This window comes from Clytia hemisphaerica, unplaced genomic scaffold, assembly GCF_902728285.1.
Source record: "Clytia hemisphaerica strain Z4C2 unplaced genomic scaffold, Clytia hemisphaerica genome assembly, whole genome shotgun sequence".
NCBI lineage: Eukaryota > Metazoa > Cnidaria > Hydrozoa > Leptothecata > Clytiidae > Clytia > Clytia hemisphaerica.
Genome location: NW_027103834.1, coordinates 688,027 through 703,250, shown reverse-complemented (window position 1 = coordinate 703,250; position 15,224 = coordinate 688,027). Strand labels below are relative to the sequence as shown.

The window sequence follows — 15,224 nt, the reverse complement described above, 5'->3', positions numbered from 1 at the left end:
ATCAAATAATCTACAACACGTCTCTATCAATTCTGTTGATCTACGTGACATCATTTTGATTAATAATGTTAAAAATCAAACCAAATCGAATCTTCATGTTGAAATTACAAATGCTGAAATTCGATTGTCAACAGCCAAGGACTTTATAACCTCCAGAAAAGTCCGCAGCATAGAGATTAAAAACTGTAAGTTATATGGTGCGAAATATTGGGTTCAAACTTCGGGCACAGTTCAACAACCCTCTAAGATTACAATGGCAGATTGCACAATTGAAAATGGAAGCTTTGTTACAGCGCATTCGTATTTCAGGGCGTCAAATTCATCCTGGAAACTCACCGACAAAACTCTCTTTAACTTCTACTTCAATAATAGTACAGTCGATCTTGAAAGATGTGATTTTGTTATCGTACAATCTCTGTTACAACAGAGAAGTGTAATAACGTTGGAAAGAACAAATATTACAATTTCATTATCGAAAATACATCATTCTAATTTCGCAAATTTCATAGCATCGACACATGATAGCGATTCAATCACCATGAAATACAGTCATTTCATTGAAGTATTTAGTAAGAATGTTGTGAAAACGAAAGAAGCCTCAACCATTTCTATAGAAGAGTGTACTTTTGTAAACAACTCAATCATACAAACTATGTTCGATGGAAATTCTTCGACATCGATGAAAGAAACAGTCATTGAAAACAGTGTTGTTGCAAGGATAGCAAATCAGGGGACAACAATTAGTTGCTTTCGATGCAAATTTCGCCAGAACAAGTTTTCAGATATCTACCAGGACACGAATATCTCGTTAACACAATGCATCTTTGAAAGGAATGAGATTGAAAGATCGATCATCACCAACCAGGTTACCAATGTACGCATCGAAATCGAAGGCTGTCGAATTGAGAAAAACACACTTGTACACGCTGCGATGTTTTCTTTACAAGGAATAAACATTTTCCGATGTGAGAACACAGACATGGTCGACAACGATGTTAGTATTATGTTCGAATTCAACCAATGTCGAGGACAATTCAAAGGTTTGAAAATCTTGAGAAATAAATACAAGCATGACTCATGGCCACATAGTTTCGTAATTCAAAACACAAATTTTATTACACTTATAAATTCGAAGTTATCAATCGCTGAATGTCAGATTAATTGGAACCGTTTTAAAAACTATATTTATGCCAGCGATAGTTCGGAGGTCGTGTTACGAAATACACTATTCTCAAAGAACACCAATGAGAAAGACGGAGAATTTATCAAACTTTTAACATCGATTGTTATCATTGATAATGTAATTATAAACATACCCAAAAACCAGCCAAGTCTAAATTTTTTAACACCTGGCTTTATTATTCATTCACTGACCATAAATAACGAAAAGCCACCCCATGATTCACACGTCGTTTTGACTTTAATTCCAAAAACTGATCAACTGAAAAACATCAACGTCAATTGTAACGTAAGCTTTTGGCCGAAAGTCGAACGAGGAAAAGACGGGGTAAGAATTTCTTGTCATGCTTGTCCTGAGGGAAAGTTTTCCTTTGATAATGGAAAATTAACAAACATCAGAGCCGTTAAAGAACAGGCACACTTTCTTTCGATTTTATTTCGATTTTATTTCGTTGAATCCAAAATCATTTGCAAGAGATGTCCTTTTGGAGGGCAGTGCAGTGGTCGTGATATCACTAGTAGAGATAACTTTTATGGCTTTGTAAATAACGAGAGTGATGGTAAACAACAAATTGCCTTTATTCCGTGTATGGAAAAATATTGTTGCTCAAAAGAAACAAAACCATGTAAATCTTTTCGATCGTGTGGAATGAATAGGTTTGGTCGACTTTGTGGCCAATGTAAAAAAAACTTTTTCCTGAGCTATTTCACAAACAATTGCTTACCGAAAGATATTTGTACAGACGATAATCAACGATTTTTCTGCTTACTTTACTGGGGCTCTAGCTTTTTCACGTCCGTGGTTTTAATCTTTGCCAAAGACTTTAAAGAAATGGCAAAATCAATAGCCGGGGGTTTTAAAAAAGCCTTTGGTTGTTGCGTGAGAAGGGTTGGGAAGCAAAAACATAACAAGTTAAAAAGAATGTCAGGTGAAATGGATTTGAACGAACTAAACCAAGATGAAACGACATTTTTTGAAACTGAGTATCATCATAAAAATGGACGAGATAAAGGGCTCACGCAAACACAAAACAACCCAAAACAAACATTTTCGATTTCAGCCACTTTTGGAATATTACTATCGTTTTACCAGTTGAAATCGACTCTTGCTGTGAAAACTGAAGACCTCAACAAAACGTCATTTATAGAGAAGCTATTCAATATCGATCTGATCAAGGCTGGGACAGAGGAAATCGAATCTTTATGCCCAATACATGCAATTGATGCCGTTCTCAGAGAAATTTTCAAAGGCTATTTCTCTTGTCTGTGCATGTTATCGAACTTGATTTTAGTCTACATTATTTCGAAAATAGTTGAAAGATTTTCAACATTTAAAGGCAAATCATACACATCCGAAGCTTGCCAGGTTGGTTACTATGTCTTGGTAACATTCTGTTACAAAAATATTTCTAGAACCACATTGAATTTGATCAATTGTAGAACCTTGGGAGGAGAGACATTCTTGTACATTGATGGTACGATCACTTGCTATCAAAACTGGCAAATTCTAAACATGGCATTTCTTGGAGCCTGGGTAATACCATTCCCTATCTCGATTGCAATGGGGTACCAACTATTGCGTCATAAAAGGATACCATTATGGTATTTCTTAATAGGATTGACGTTTCCTATTTTGATGATAGTAACATTTGGTTACCTTTCATTCAAAGACAAATACCTACAATCTGTGCAATACGATTTGAGTCATAGAGTGAAATATCGTTTCGAGGAAATTTTCGAAGAACCATACAAAAGTCATTTTATTTGGTGGGAATCGTGGAGATTGATGGAACGTCTTATTGTGAGCGCGTTATCCATCTTTCTAATCAACCCAGTCACCAGAACATTTTATGTTATGCCTGTGCTCATTTTCTTCATCTACTTTCATTTCCAAATGAATCCTTTCAAAGAATCTATGTTTTTGTTACGGAAATTAGATCTTGTATCTTATTACTGTCTCTGCATACACATGATGTTCAATGCGATGCGCTCTGTATCGTATATTTACGGACTTAGCCACGACGAATTGATGATTTCCATCGAACTTGTTTCGCGATACACCGAAGAACTCATCTCACCACTATGGTACCTGATTATATCCTTCATTTTGAAAAAGATTTCCGATAAATTTAAAAGGAAATCCAAAATGGATTAAAATTTAAAGTATATTAAAATTTTCATGATATTTTATAATTTATTTGGTCTTTAGGTACTTTCCCTTATAAGTTTCCAATAAGACTATTTCTGATAATGGGGTAATTAATGATAATTCAAACAGCTCTAACTCAAACTCCGTTTTTCAGAACAACAAAAAATTTAGTCCGACTTTTTAACAACACAACATCACAGTTTGACACAATTATTGCTATATTAATATTAAATTTTATTCTTAGTAATTTGAATTTGCTAGTGCTGGCTTTTTTTGTAAATTATATAATAAAAAGTTAGTCAAAAAATACCTCTTGTTTTTTGTTGATGTCATCGGAAAGAACTTTGGACGAATCGAGGATAGTGATGGCCGATTCATCTTCCAAAATGTTCCCTTCGGACGACGAAAGTGTCTGCAAAATTTTATCTTCAATTTCAGAAAGTTGTTTCTTGTTTGCAGCGCTTTGAACAATCAAAGCTTGTCGCTCTTCCTCTAATTCAGGTCTGGAAAAATTGTGAAAAATGATTATTATTTTGCAACTGCAATTCACAAGAGTTTAGTTTAGGTATAAACTTATTTCTTTCTTTATGATTTTGGTTGGCGACCAACAAAAATCATAAAAAAGAAAGAAATAAGTTTATACCTAAACTAACAAGAGTTAATGAAAAATGAATGAATTTCTTAATGGAGCACTATAGGAATTGTTGCAACAAAACGTCAGAGTAGACGTAACTGGATTTACCTTTCCTTAGCAACAACAATTCCCAGCAATTGGTCCTCCAAACCTTCAGGTGTGATCATGAAATTGACGATGGTGACTTTGGTGGCAATCTCCGGTAAGTAATGAGGATTACGTAGCTTGGTGGTGATGTACAATTTGAAATCTGCTGAATATTCAATCACATTTTCTCCAAGACGAATACAAATCACACCACCTGATTGTAAGATTAAAAGGTAAGAAGAATAAGAAATTCAAAGATAAGATTTCTCTTGCTTTTGCATAACCACAGACAAGTAAAGCTAATTCCGAGAACACTGTAGTGCATCTTTTTTCGGATCTTATTCAAAATCATCGAATACTTTAAACCAAAAAATAATAATTGGAGTGAGATTTAGTTTTCAATGAAAAGAACTCTCACACTTCATAACCCATCCACACGGCGCCAATAGATATTACCTTGCTTGAAAATCTGTTTCAATAACAAAGGTTCCAGAGAAGGATCCAATTCTTCACCAACGTTCTCGATAAGAACAGGTGTTCCAAATTGAATACTGTTTTCTAATGTTCTCATGTAGTCTGCGTCTGATAGTTTCACAACCTGAAGCAATAAAAATAAATCGAACTGAAGTGAATATTCTTTGATAATTAGGGATCAAATGCTAATACAACATACCTGCACCCTTGATTCACTTAACATTAAAATAACTCCAAATTTAAACCTCAGGCTACAATCAGACGGTCGAATACTGAGATGAGCAAGAGATTTATAAGATACCTCCTCAATTTGATCATTTTAAATAATAGAGATAAAGCCGAATACTGGGTTCCAATATAAGAAAGTTACCCTTTGTTATCGAGAAGAGCGAAAGGAAATGATCTTACTGATAGTTGGTTTTCTTTTTCAGAATTTTTAACCCATTTGTTGGCTTGACCTTGCGGATCGATCATCAATGGCCTGGATAAAGAAAAAATTGAAGACAATGAAAATTGTTACATGACAACATATAAGTTTTCAGGCTTTTTATCTACTCAATTTTAGTTATATTTGTAGTTGTAAAAAAGTGTTTTTTTTCGCGATATCTCTTTTAAAACTAAGATTTTCATATCACCATAAGGTATCAACCTATAAAAAAAGTAAAGTCTTCGAGCACGCAAAACATTCGAAAAAGTCGCAAAGTGGAATAGACGTTACAGCGTAGAAAAAAAGCCGTGACGTCTAGTATAGGCTACCCTAATGGCGGCACTACTCGATAGTGGTGTAAATGCATCGAGAGCGTTAGGTCTACTTTTTCTCAAATTCTTTTGACGATGTAGCAGCGTTAGACGTTAATTTTTAACATTGCAATGGCTTCTTCTCGGGTACCAATTCCAATAAAACTCCAATCAAAGATGGCGGATATTGCTTGGTCCAGGGATATATAAAGGTTAGTGCGTATAGTACGTTTTATAGTGCGGATAAAATTGACCACCACTGGCCAAAATTTTCACCTTAAGCTGAAATATCTTGATTTTCAAGAAATGGACAAAGAGATTGGAAATTTTACTCTGTATTTTCATATTTTGATCATCCCTTTCAAAAATTGAGCATATTGTACAGTTCTTACCATCTCCGTGAGTTGTCAACAATGACACCATTATCCACAGAGAAACTATCTGTAGGTAAACCAGCGATGTTCCATGCACGAATTTTGATCGGCTCACCAAGAACTTTACTCAACGAGAAATCTTTTGAGCAATTGATACCAAGAGTCTGAAAATTACAAATAATGAGAAGTTACTTCTTAAGATTTAGGTAACCTTTTGTACACGCGCATGGGGATCAAATCTCAGTTTCTAGTTTAAGAGTTTAAGAAATTGAACCTTCGATACAAAGGCGAAAATCAAGTGACCACACAGGCAGTGAACTTTCTCAACTTTTATCACCGTTTGATCCAAAACAAATAAATGTGGAGTCATAAAACTCACCAAACATAATTTGGTCCATTGATTACAGCATTCTTTACGGAAAGAAGAAGTGAACGCACCAAGGTAGGCGATCACACCCGAAGACACTAATACATCACCAGTCAAATTATCGTAAATCTTCTGAAGATTTTTAGCGGCGGCCGACCAACGCTGTTTTTCACCACCTAATCCACCGATCAACTTTTCAGCACGATCCAACTTTTTGGCACACAAATCAACCTAGTAGAAAGAAAAGAGAATATTTCTAGTATTAAGGTTAAATTAGACTCTAGGTTCAAAAGGTGTTTCGCTAGTTTTTTCTTAATATCAGTGTGGGAGTTTTTAGGAAGAATAACAAGAAGCGATGTTAAGAGACTAAAATGTTTCTTGAATAAATGATTATTTAACGCAGAGGTAAAATATAGTGGCGAACTTACCTGAAATTCGAGTTGAGCTTTCTTATCCGTCATTTCTTGGAATTGATTCTTCAGCGTTTGAACTTTGTCTTCGATTTCCGCCAACTCAGCACGTTTGGCGTTCAACAATTCCATTGTTGCGGCAAGAGTGGTTTCCGCTTCAAGCAGTTTCGCTTTTTTGGGTGCGACAACCTAGTGAAGACATTAAAAATAACATTGAAATCTTTCTGTTGAAATATTTTCAATTTAGCTTTTCATATCTGAATACCGTATTACTTCAAATAAACACCCCCTCGAATAATAAACGCACATCCTGGAATCCAAAATATTTAGTATACGCCCAGGGCGTTTATTCGAATTAATACGGTATTATGCTTGTTCCACATAGCAGCATATTTCTAGACTGACTTTTCATGAAGGTTGCGTTTAGTGGATAGGGAGGGAAGTATCCCCAAGCAGGGTTTTGGAAGGGCTTTTGGTGATCCAAAAAGGAAAGATAAAAAATATTAGAGCATCCAGCAGAATAGAAGTGAAAAGCTATTGGAATTATTGTGTACCGGATTCAGGTGGAAAAATTATCAATCCTGTTTTAAATTTGAAGATACCTTTGCAACACGGTCATATATTTCCATTGCTTGTACCCATCTGCAAAGCCCCTCAGCAGCTGTAGATGCATTTCGTACTTTGACTGGATCAAACTCGGGATTGGTGATGAATTCGGTACGAATCTTTTTGATAATCGCCGGCTAAAATAATGAACACGACGGATAATATTTATTAGACCTACCTTTAAGGACACGGTAAATGTGTTGTAAAATATAAAGTTGAGAAGTTGAGAAAATGAAGGAAATTTCAAAACTTCCGTCTTGAAAATACTTTCTTTTAGTGTGTCCAAATAACAGGAACTACTTTAATTAGCCAAAGGAGTTTTTCACTTACTGGAATATTATCTTTATCAAATTCCCTCAACGAGTTCAAGAAATTCATGTCTCCAAGCATCTTCAGAGATGGTCCCCAATAATCGGGAATCTTTTTCCCCGATCCCGAAGGATCATTTATCCGATCGGGTTTCAAATCTTTCATGACACAAATAGCAGACATGACGAGCCGGACTCCTGGCGGTGGACTCTTCATGGATTTGACGATAGTGATGTCAGCCGGCTGAATAGAAAACGGAATAAGTTAAAATGACAGGGAGTAGGTTTAACGTATGAGAATAGTTAAAGGTTGCTTTGTCGATAACATTTTCTGGATGGGGTTTTTTCTATACTGTTTGCAATCATTGGATACCTTATCGGGGAAAACTTCGTCGGGAAAAAGTGACGAAATTTTGACCAAGTGACGAAAATTTTCCCTGGCCTTAATGCGTTACCAACTACCAGCAAGTGACGAATATTTTTCCCCGACGAAAATTTTCCCCGACGAAAGTTTCCCCGACGAAGTTTTCCCCCATAAGGTAAACTGGTCTGTAAATTCGTCTGACTGAATTCTATGTCGATATCTTGCCTTTTACTTAATTTGGAAGGGTGGAGGAAAAATACCTTGAGTGTATTGAGAGCAGATATAGCTGCTTCTAAGGCAGGGATGGCTTCAGCGAGTTCAGCTTCACATTCATCTTTGAGTGCTTGTGATTCTCCTGCTTGTTGATTGGCTACAGCTTCATCCTCTGCAACGATCTGTTGTTGCGATTCCGCGACCGCTGATTCTTTCTCAATGATCTACAGATAGAGGGACAAATTATTTGGTGTCATTTTTATCTGATATCGTGTGGACAAAACAAAATAATACCCAGATTTTGTATTTTCTCTCTCACCGAGCCTTACAAACAGTCAATGTACACTTTCAAAAGCCTGAGAATTCTTTTCGAAGTACATTCCTTAAGCACTCGTCACCAACCACCCTGGAAATTAGTAATTTAAAGGTTTGAACTAAATGGAAAAGAGGGATCGGGTTATTGTGAAAAGTGGTCTTTTACTGACCTTCATCATCTTTTCATTTTCTTCAGAAGCAACGACCAGTTTCGGTTGTAAATCTTCCAACTCGATTTGCATGTCAGCTACTTGTGATGCAGCAAACGCCAACTTGTCCAAACCTCCTTCATATCGCATCTTGTTTGTCCAAATCTATGAGCAGGGAAGAAATAAATACATCTAATTTATAATTCGGCAATGAGACGGACAAGTTTTGATCAGGCGAACTATCGTGTAAATGAAAGAAAAATTTGTGAAAAATGCACCACTTTACATAAATGAATTTGAAGCTTTCTTAATGATATTCATATTGCATATTACCTCTTCTCTCTTTTGGCTAAGTAACTTTTTGAAAGCAGAAATCAACTCCAAGTATGATGTGGGAGTGACGTAATTATGACGACCTGCTTCGTTCAAGAACCTAAACAAGAAAAGGTAGCGATGGATTTCAATTGACGAAAATCAAGGCATATACGAGGACTTCGATTGACGGCTACTTACAAGAATAACAAGCAACATGCTGAACGGACCTACCTGGTGATCAAAATCAGATAAAAGTAGGACAAATAGCAAGAGAGTAAGAAAGTGTAATGAGCAGCTTGAATATAGGAACTTTTCTGCCCAAATTTGCTCAAAAAATTATTTTTTCGAAAATCAGGCTCCATCAGAAATTAAATATTACCATATTATAGCACTATGCAAAAAATAAGAAAAAAACACCAAGCCAATCTCGAGAAATGCTCATTTTCCCTAAATATGACAAAAGGGAGTTTCCCCAAATAAGAAAATCCGATTTTTACAGCCAAAAAATTTTTTCCGGAAAAAAAAGCTTTAGTTACGTTTTAGAGATAATTTGAAAAAACTAATGAAGCAATTTCACACAAAGTCCAAAAAACCCCATTTTTTGGCACATTTTGGCCCAAATTTGCCCCAAAAAATTATTTTTTGAAAATAGGACTTCATCAGATTTTAAGTATTACCATATTACATCAAAGTACAAAAAATCAGAAAAAAATATCGATCCAATCGCCAGAAACGCTCTTTTTCCCTAAAAATGACATAAGGGAATTTCCCCATATAAGAAAAACTGATTTTTACGGCCAAAAAAAATTTTCCGAAAAAAACTGCTTCAGTCACTTTTTAGAGAACCTTGCTCTCCATCTTTCTGCCAAAAATCAGGAAAAACTAATGAAGCAATTTTGCACAAAGTCCAAAAAACCTTATTTTTAGGTAGTTTTTGGCCCAAATTTGCCCCCCAAATTTTTTTTTTCAAAAATCGGGCTCCGTCAATTTTTAGGCATTGCTATTTTGTATCATTGTGCAAAAAATAAAAAAAAACTAATGAGCCAATCCCGAGAAAAGCTGCTAACAGGAAAATGGTAAAAGGGAATTTCCCCAAAAAACGAAAATCCGTATTTTACGACGAAAAAAAATTTTCCGAGAGAAATTACTTCAGCCACATTTTAGGGTACCTTGCACTCTATATTTCTGCCAAAAATCAGGAAAAACTAATGAAGCAATTTTGCACCAAGTCCAAAAAACCTTATTTTTAGGTAGTTTTTGGCCCAAATTTGCGAAAATCTGTATTTGACGACGAAAAAAAATTTTCCGAGAGAAATTACTTCAGCCACATTTTAGGGTACCTTGCACTCTATCTTTCTGCCAAAAATCAGGAAAAACTAATGAAGCAATTTTGCACTAAGTCCAAAAAACCTTATTTTTAGGTAGTTTTTGGCCCAAATTTGCCCCCCCCAAATTTTTTTTTCAAAAATCGGGCTCCGTCACTTTTCAGGCATTGCTATTTTGTATCATTGTGCAAAAAATTAAAAAAAACTAATGAGCCAATCCCGAGAAAAGCTTGTAACAGACGAACGGACAACGGTCAAATTAAAGGACCTCCCGGTAGGTCCAAAAATCAAGGCATATTTATGAAGAGAAGCATATATGATAAAAAATGGACTGAAAAAGAAAAACAAAGAATGCGAATTGGCGTTTCAAGTCACTAATAAAATCGGACTGTAGTGGGGACAAGTATTGGAAATAGAGGTCACGGATTGAAAAAAGTCGGAAAATAATTAAATTTCTACCTCTCCGAATACTTCAAAGCAGCAGTATGGAAACTCTGGCAGATGGGAACCACATTCTTGCGTTCCTGGTCATTCATCTCTATTTTCTCCAAGAACTTATTAGCCACCATCTCCAAAGCATCTTCTGGCCATTGTTGAAACCAATCAATGGTACAACAACTGATCAATGAAGGGAACTTCCTCAAACTGTTGGTGAATTGTGAACCGATAGGACTCATGCAAAGTAAAATGTGTAGGTTTTCTTTGCATCGGTTGACGAAGAAATTAAACAAAGCCAGAGGTGAAAATTCAGCATTTTTGTCGGCAGCTTGGGCAATTGCCGACCCCCTCACAAGCTAAGAAGAAACGGAAATCATTTAGAAGAAAAGTTAGTTCAGCAAAGAGTTTTGGCCACATTTTTAAAGCAGGAAGAGTCACTTTTTAAAGGATCTAGTACAACATTAGAACGATGTTGAGCGAACTAGATTCCAACGCTTTCAACAGAATGAGCGATTTTTGTAGGGGTACCGTAATTATGACAACCTGATTCGTTTTGAATTGGGGCTTTCTTTACCTCGATTAGTTCAGCTTTCTCATCAACAGCAAAGAGATTGGGTACTTCACCAGTGTTCAATAAACTGTCCACATCTTCCAAGAAGGATTCTTCTTTGATTTGAGAATCTGTCAACAAGAAGACGGTTGGCTTGCCGTGACCTCCAGCAGATTTCAACAGATTCTATGATTCAAAAAGAATAAGAATAGTTTAAAACGGTAATTTGCTTACTCTAGTTTCATCTCAGATTTTTCGAACGGACAGTACAGTTAAAAAGATTTTTTATCGACAAGAAAGAGAGCACATGGCTAGGATTTCAGTTACCGACCACTTAGGTAAAACAATAAAAAGAATTCTTAAAACTTTAAAGTCCTCGGTGATGATTGATGATTTTCATGAAAAATTACCTTCAAGTCGTCCCTCCATTCAGGCATTCCATAATTCTTGGAGATTTCTGGTTGAAAAACATTGAAGTTGGCGATGGCGGCCGCCAGCCTACTCAAAGATTGACGCCCACTGCCACCCATACCGACCAGAAGGGCGTTTCCACCCGCTTGTTTAATGATACGACTGATACGTGATAAATGCTCAAGAACGTATCTGAAAAAGACACAAGTCAAAAGTATACACAATCAAACAATAAACACTGAGCTCTACAAAAACCTTGAAAGTTTTCTCTATCCCAGCCAACCAAAATCTTTGATCTTTATACACTAATCGTTTCACTGCTCGATGTGGTTTTAAATGAGAGCGTTAGATCTAATTTTTCTCAAACAATTTTGATTTAGCACCGGGTCTTTTTAAAGGTCAGAAACTTTATAGCAAATATCTTTTCTTCATGAATATTTTTAGAACAGTTTCAAAATTAGAAAGACCTAATGAGAACCCGTTGATATAGATCTTAATTAAGATAATGTGGGGAAAAAACTACCAAAAGTCGTTCCCCACATTATCTTAATTAAGATCCGTGGTAAATGTTCAGCCCGCTATACTGCGATCGACCAGAACTGAAAAAAGAAGTTCAACCCGTACACTTCATATATATAAACAAGGGTGAACCTCTTAACCAAACTTAACGAAATCATACTTTGTACATGTGAGATTGTTTACCTGAAGATGACAAGGTTCATCTGTGTTTTGTGCGTTTGATTGTATTCATCTAAACAACCTTCAATAGTGTTGTATAATTCATCAATAGAGGTCACTTCTTGGTATAATCTATCTTCACCAATCTGAAAAATTGACGATAAAGAAATTGAGTTAAATAGTCGAAGAACCTGACAGATTTCTATTGAAATTGATCTTCTTTCGAATACTACATGTTGTAGAATAATAGCTGTTCTTACGGCGTCAGGATTTGTGTAGTCACCAAACATTAAACTTCTCATGTCATCCTCTTGTAACTAAAAAAAAGGGAAATATTTACTAACTATCTATGAGATAACAAACTTGACAGTTGCAAGCAGACCATAGACTATCTACTATCACGGTCACGCCTATATGTTTGATAGAAAACTCACGAGTACAAGGGAGAAGGAAAATGCAAAAATATGAAGATTGAGCGATACCTTGTTTCCAGCAGCTAAGTGTTTGAACAATTTATCGAAATCATCTTTAAATTGGGATTTCACTACCTCCTTGATTGAACTAAACACGAAGAACGTAAAAATAAAATAAAATGAAATAACGAACGACAGGATGATTATAAAGCAAGACATTTGGTATATTGAAGCTTCCCCACTGATCTCAAACTACTTGATTCTGGACAGTCCTAACAACAATCTGTGATCAGCTATCATATCTAGTGTTTAAAGGAGTATGATATCTGTGAAACTCACCCATATAGCCAAGTTCTGTCAGCATTATCTACGAGACGATCGTAAAACACACGATACACTTCATGTACCCATAGACGTATTAACGTTTTCTTGTCCGCCAGTGATTGTGGTTTGATCAATAACACTCCATAGATAACGCGAGCGAAATCTCGAAGATTAAAGATGTAATGTGATTTGGCGGGTGTTGGAAGAAGATTGCTAACCGCCCCTTTAAACATCTAGAAAATAAAAAACAACATCTGGTTCGTCTTGAGGCTATAACATAATTATAATGGACTAAAATTTCCCTAGGATAGAGCTACCGTGGATCTGATTTTATACTGAGTAAATTTATACAATATTCTTTCCTTGGTGTAAGCGATAAAACATTTATTTTGAAGAAATTAGCGAGTTTATGTATTTGCACTTTTGAGGACGGTAAAGTGACGGAAGCGATTTGGAATAGCCCGCAGTTTTGACCCGCAAAATCGAGGACGATAAAAGTGCTGATTTACCGTCGTCCTCAGTCAGTCAGGAATCAGATTAAAATTAGAACCTTACCGCCTCCGTCGCAGAGAAACACACATACATAAACTCGGTATTTCAAAGGAACATTGACTTTTATTTTATCGCAGTTAAGAAATACGGCAAATTATACGTCACATTAACACACTGCAGATTGAGGAGGCATTAATTTCAAAGACTGGAACCGAGATAAAGAATAATGTCAGAGATACAAACAGATGAAGCTTACCTCGAGTGTAGCGGAAACAATCTGTGATCCGAGAGCAAAAGACTCGCCTGGGAAATTTGTCTCCTGAAACATCAAGAAAAATAATCTGAATGGCCAGGCTATCAACGACAATATCACTTCTTTGAAGACGAATAGATGAACATAGCACTATAAATCGTTGGATTATGTTGGATAAATCGCCATGAGGTCCAGGGGGTACAGGATAAAGTACAGAAGTACGGAAAATTTCTGGAAAAGCCCATTTGACTTACTCTAAAGTAATGATTGACGATACTTCCAAAAATTTTGGTCATCGACTCATCACTAAACTTTGTGATACTGATCAAGTTAAAATGACGTAAGAATCGTGACGTCACAGGGTTTTTACCACCACCGGGTGGACCCATGGCACAAATAAGCTGAATGTCGGTCAGTGTTATTCGTGAGGTATCTTTCTTGTCATACCTTTAAAGAAAGAAAATCATCACATAAATAACGCATGACACGCATGACATTTATCTTAAGAAAATTTTTAAAGGAAAGTCCGGCAAAAATATGTAAACATTTCAGATCCTTAAGCTATTTTGAGCAAGAAAATATAGTATCCACAGCTTGTAGTCACGAATTTTGATAACATTTCTTGGTCAAAGTTCTATAAAAATCTTTAAAAGCCTTTGCAATGAGCTCAATTATCGTGCGGTATAAAGTGTTGACGGCCACACATTTTCTCCTTCTCTATGCCAAGAAAAGTTGACTTCATTTAGTTCAATTTAAGTAACTAAGGTCCCAGCCTAACTACATAAGGAAGTTCATTTTAAAATTTAAGTACTGGACCATGTGCTGCGTTTAAGCTCTAACCAAAAAGGTTAGTTTCCATAGAGAACTGACGTTTGGAAAGGGTATAAAAAGATCAAGTGAGAGCGAAATATATGCAGTGTTTTGTATAAGGTAACGGGACACACAAAAAAGAAAAACGTTAAGAAAGAACACATACACACTCAAAGGTAAGATAATCATTAGCAAATTTTCATAACTCGAAGAACTCTATGAAAAACAACTCATCTTAGGCGAAGAAAAGACATCTTATCACTTTATCCCCGTTCCGTGAGCCACGTACATGACTAACTGTAACATTTGAATTTCTTTTTAGATTTTTTTGAGGGAAAAAAGATGATGAAGCATTTGATTCTACTCAATCTGTTCCCGTTAATAATCGCGATTCTGCCGAATGGGTTTGGGATAACAAACGGTGCAGGTCAAGCTGTTAGCTTAGGATGCCGAGGGATCACATGTTACTTGAGAGAAGGTCCAACTTTAAACAGTCCTTTGATCAGGTCATGGAGGGATAGAACATGCAATGGTATTTTCTCACCATCATGCTCCCTTGCCAATGACCGAGTTGGTGGACATTGTTTCATTCATTTCACCGCAAATGACAAGTAAGTTAATAATAATATTTAGAGTTTCTACAGCTGGTTAGTTTAAAGTAGTAGAACCATTTCTTGATCTTAGATTAATTTCCTGGGTAGAATCATTTTATTTCATTTGAAAGAAAAATGTTAAGTATTTGAAGACGTTTCCAAGAGGTGAATTACGCCTTAGAGAATTTCAAACGAATTAGGCAGAACATTTTAAACGAGTAAAGGAAAAACTCTTTCTTCAAGAGAAGGTGGGTT

The 15,224-nt window shown here is 36.0% G+C and overlaps 1 protein-coding gene across 1 annotated transcript in view; it reads right to left on the bottom strand.

Moving 5' to 3' along the window:
• LOC136806971 (dynein axonemal heavy chain 12-like) overlaps positions 1–15,224 on the bottom strand; it is a 68,751-nt gene that overhangs the window by 17,990 nt on the left and 35,537 nt on the right. Inside the window, exons 45-65 of the mRNA XM_067063549.1 lie at positions 13,821–14,013; positions 13,570–13,632; positions 12,837–13,054; positions 12,567–12,645; positions 12,345–12,401; positions 12,109–12,230; positions 11,406–11,598; positions 11,020–11,181; positions 10,467–10,801; positions 8,701–8,800; positions 8,389–8,532; positions 7,951–8,127; positions 7,349–7,570; positions 7,015–7,155; positions 6,431–6,601; positions 6,015–6,233; positions 5,654–5,799; positions 4,932–5,004; positions 4,506–4,647; positions 4,071–4,263; positions 3,639–3,831 (exon numbers count right to left, since the gene is read on the bottom strand). Coding sequence (XP_066919650.1) covers positions 3,639–3,831; positions 4,071–4,263; positions 4,506–4,647; positions 4,932–5,004; positions 5,654–5,799; positions 6,015–6,233; positions 6,431–6,601; positions 7,015–7,155; positions 7,349–7,570; positions 7,951–8,127; positions 8,389–8,532; positions 8,701–8,800; positions 10,467–10,801; positions 11,020–11,181; positions 11,406–11,598; positions 12,109–12,230; positions 12,345–12,401; positions 12,567–12,645; positions 12,837–13,054; positions 13,570–13,632; positions 13,821–14,013 — 3,343 coding nt within the window. The remainder of the gene's footprint in view (positions 1–3,638; positions 3,832–4,070; positions 4,264–4,505; positions 4,648–4,931; positions 5,005–5,653; positions 5,800–6,014; positions 6,234–6,430; positions 6,602–7,014; positions 7,156–7,348; positions 7,571–7,950; positions 8,128–8,388; positions 8,533–8,700; positions 8,801–10,466; positions 10,802–11,019; positions 11,182–11,405; positions 11,599–12,108; positions 12,231–12,344; positions 12,402–12,566; positions 12,646–12,836; positions 13,055–13,569; positions 13,633–13,820; positions 14,014–15,224) is intronic.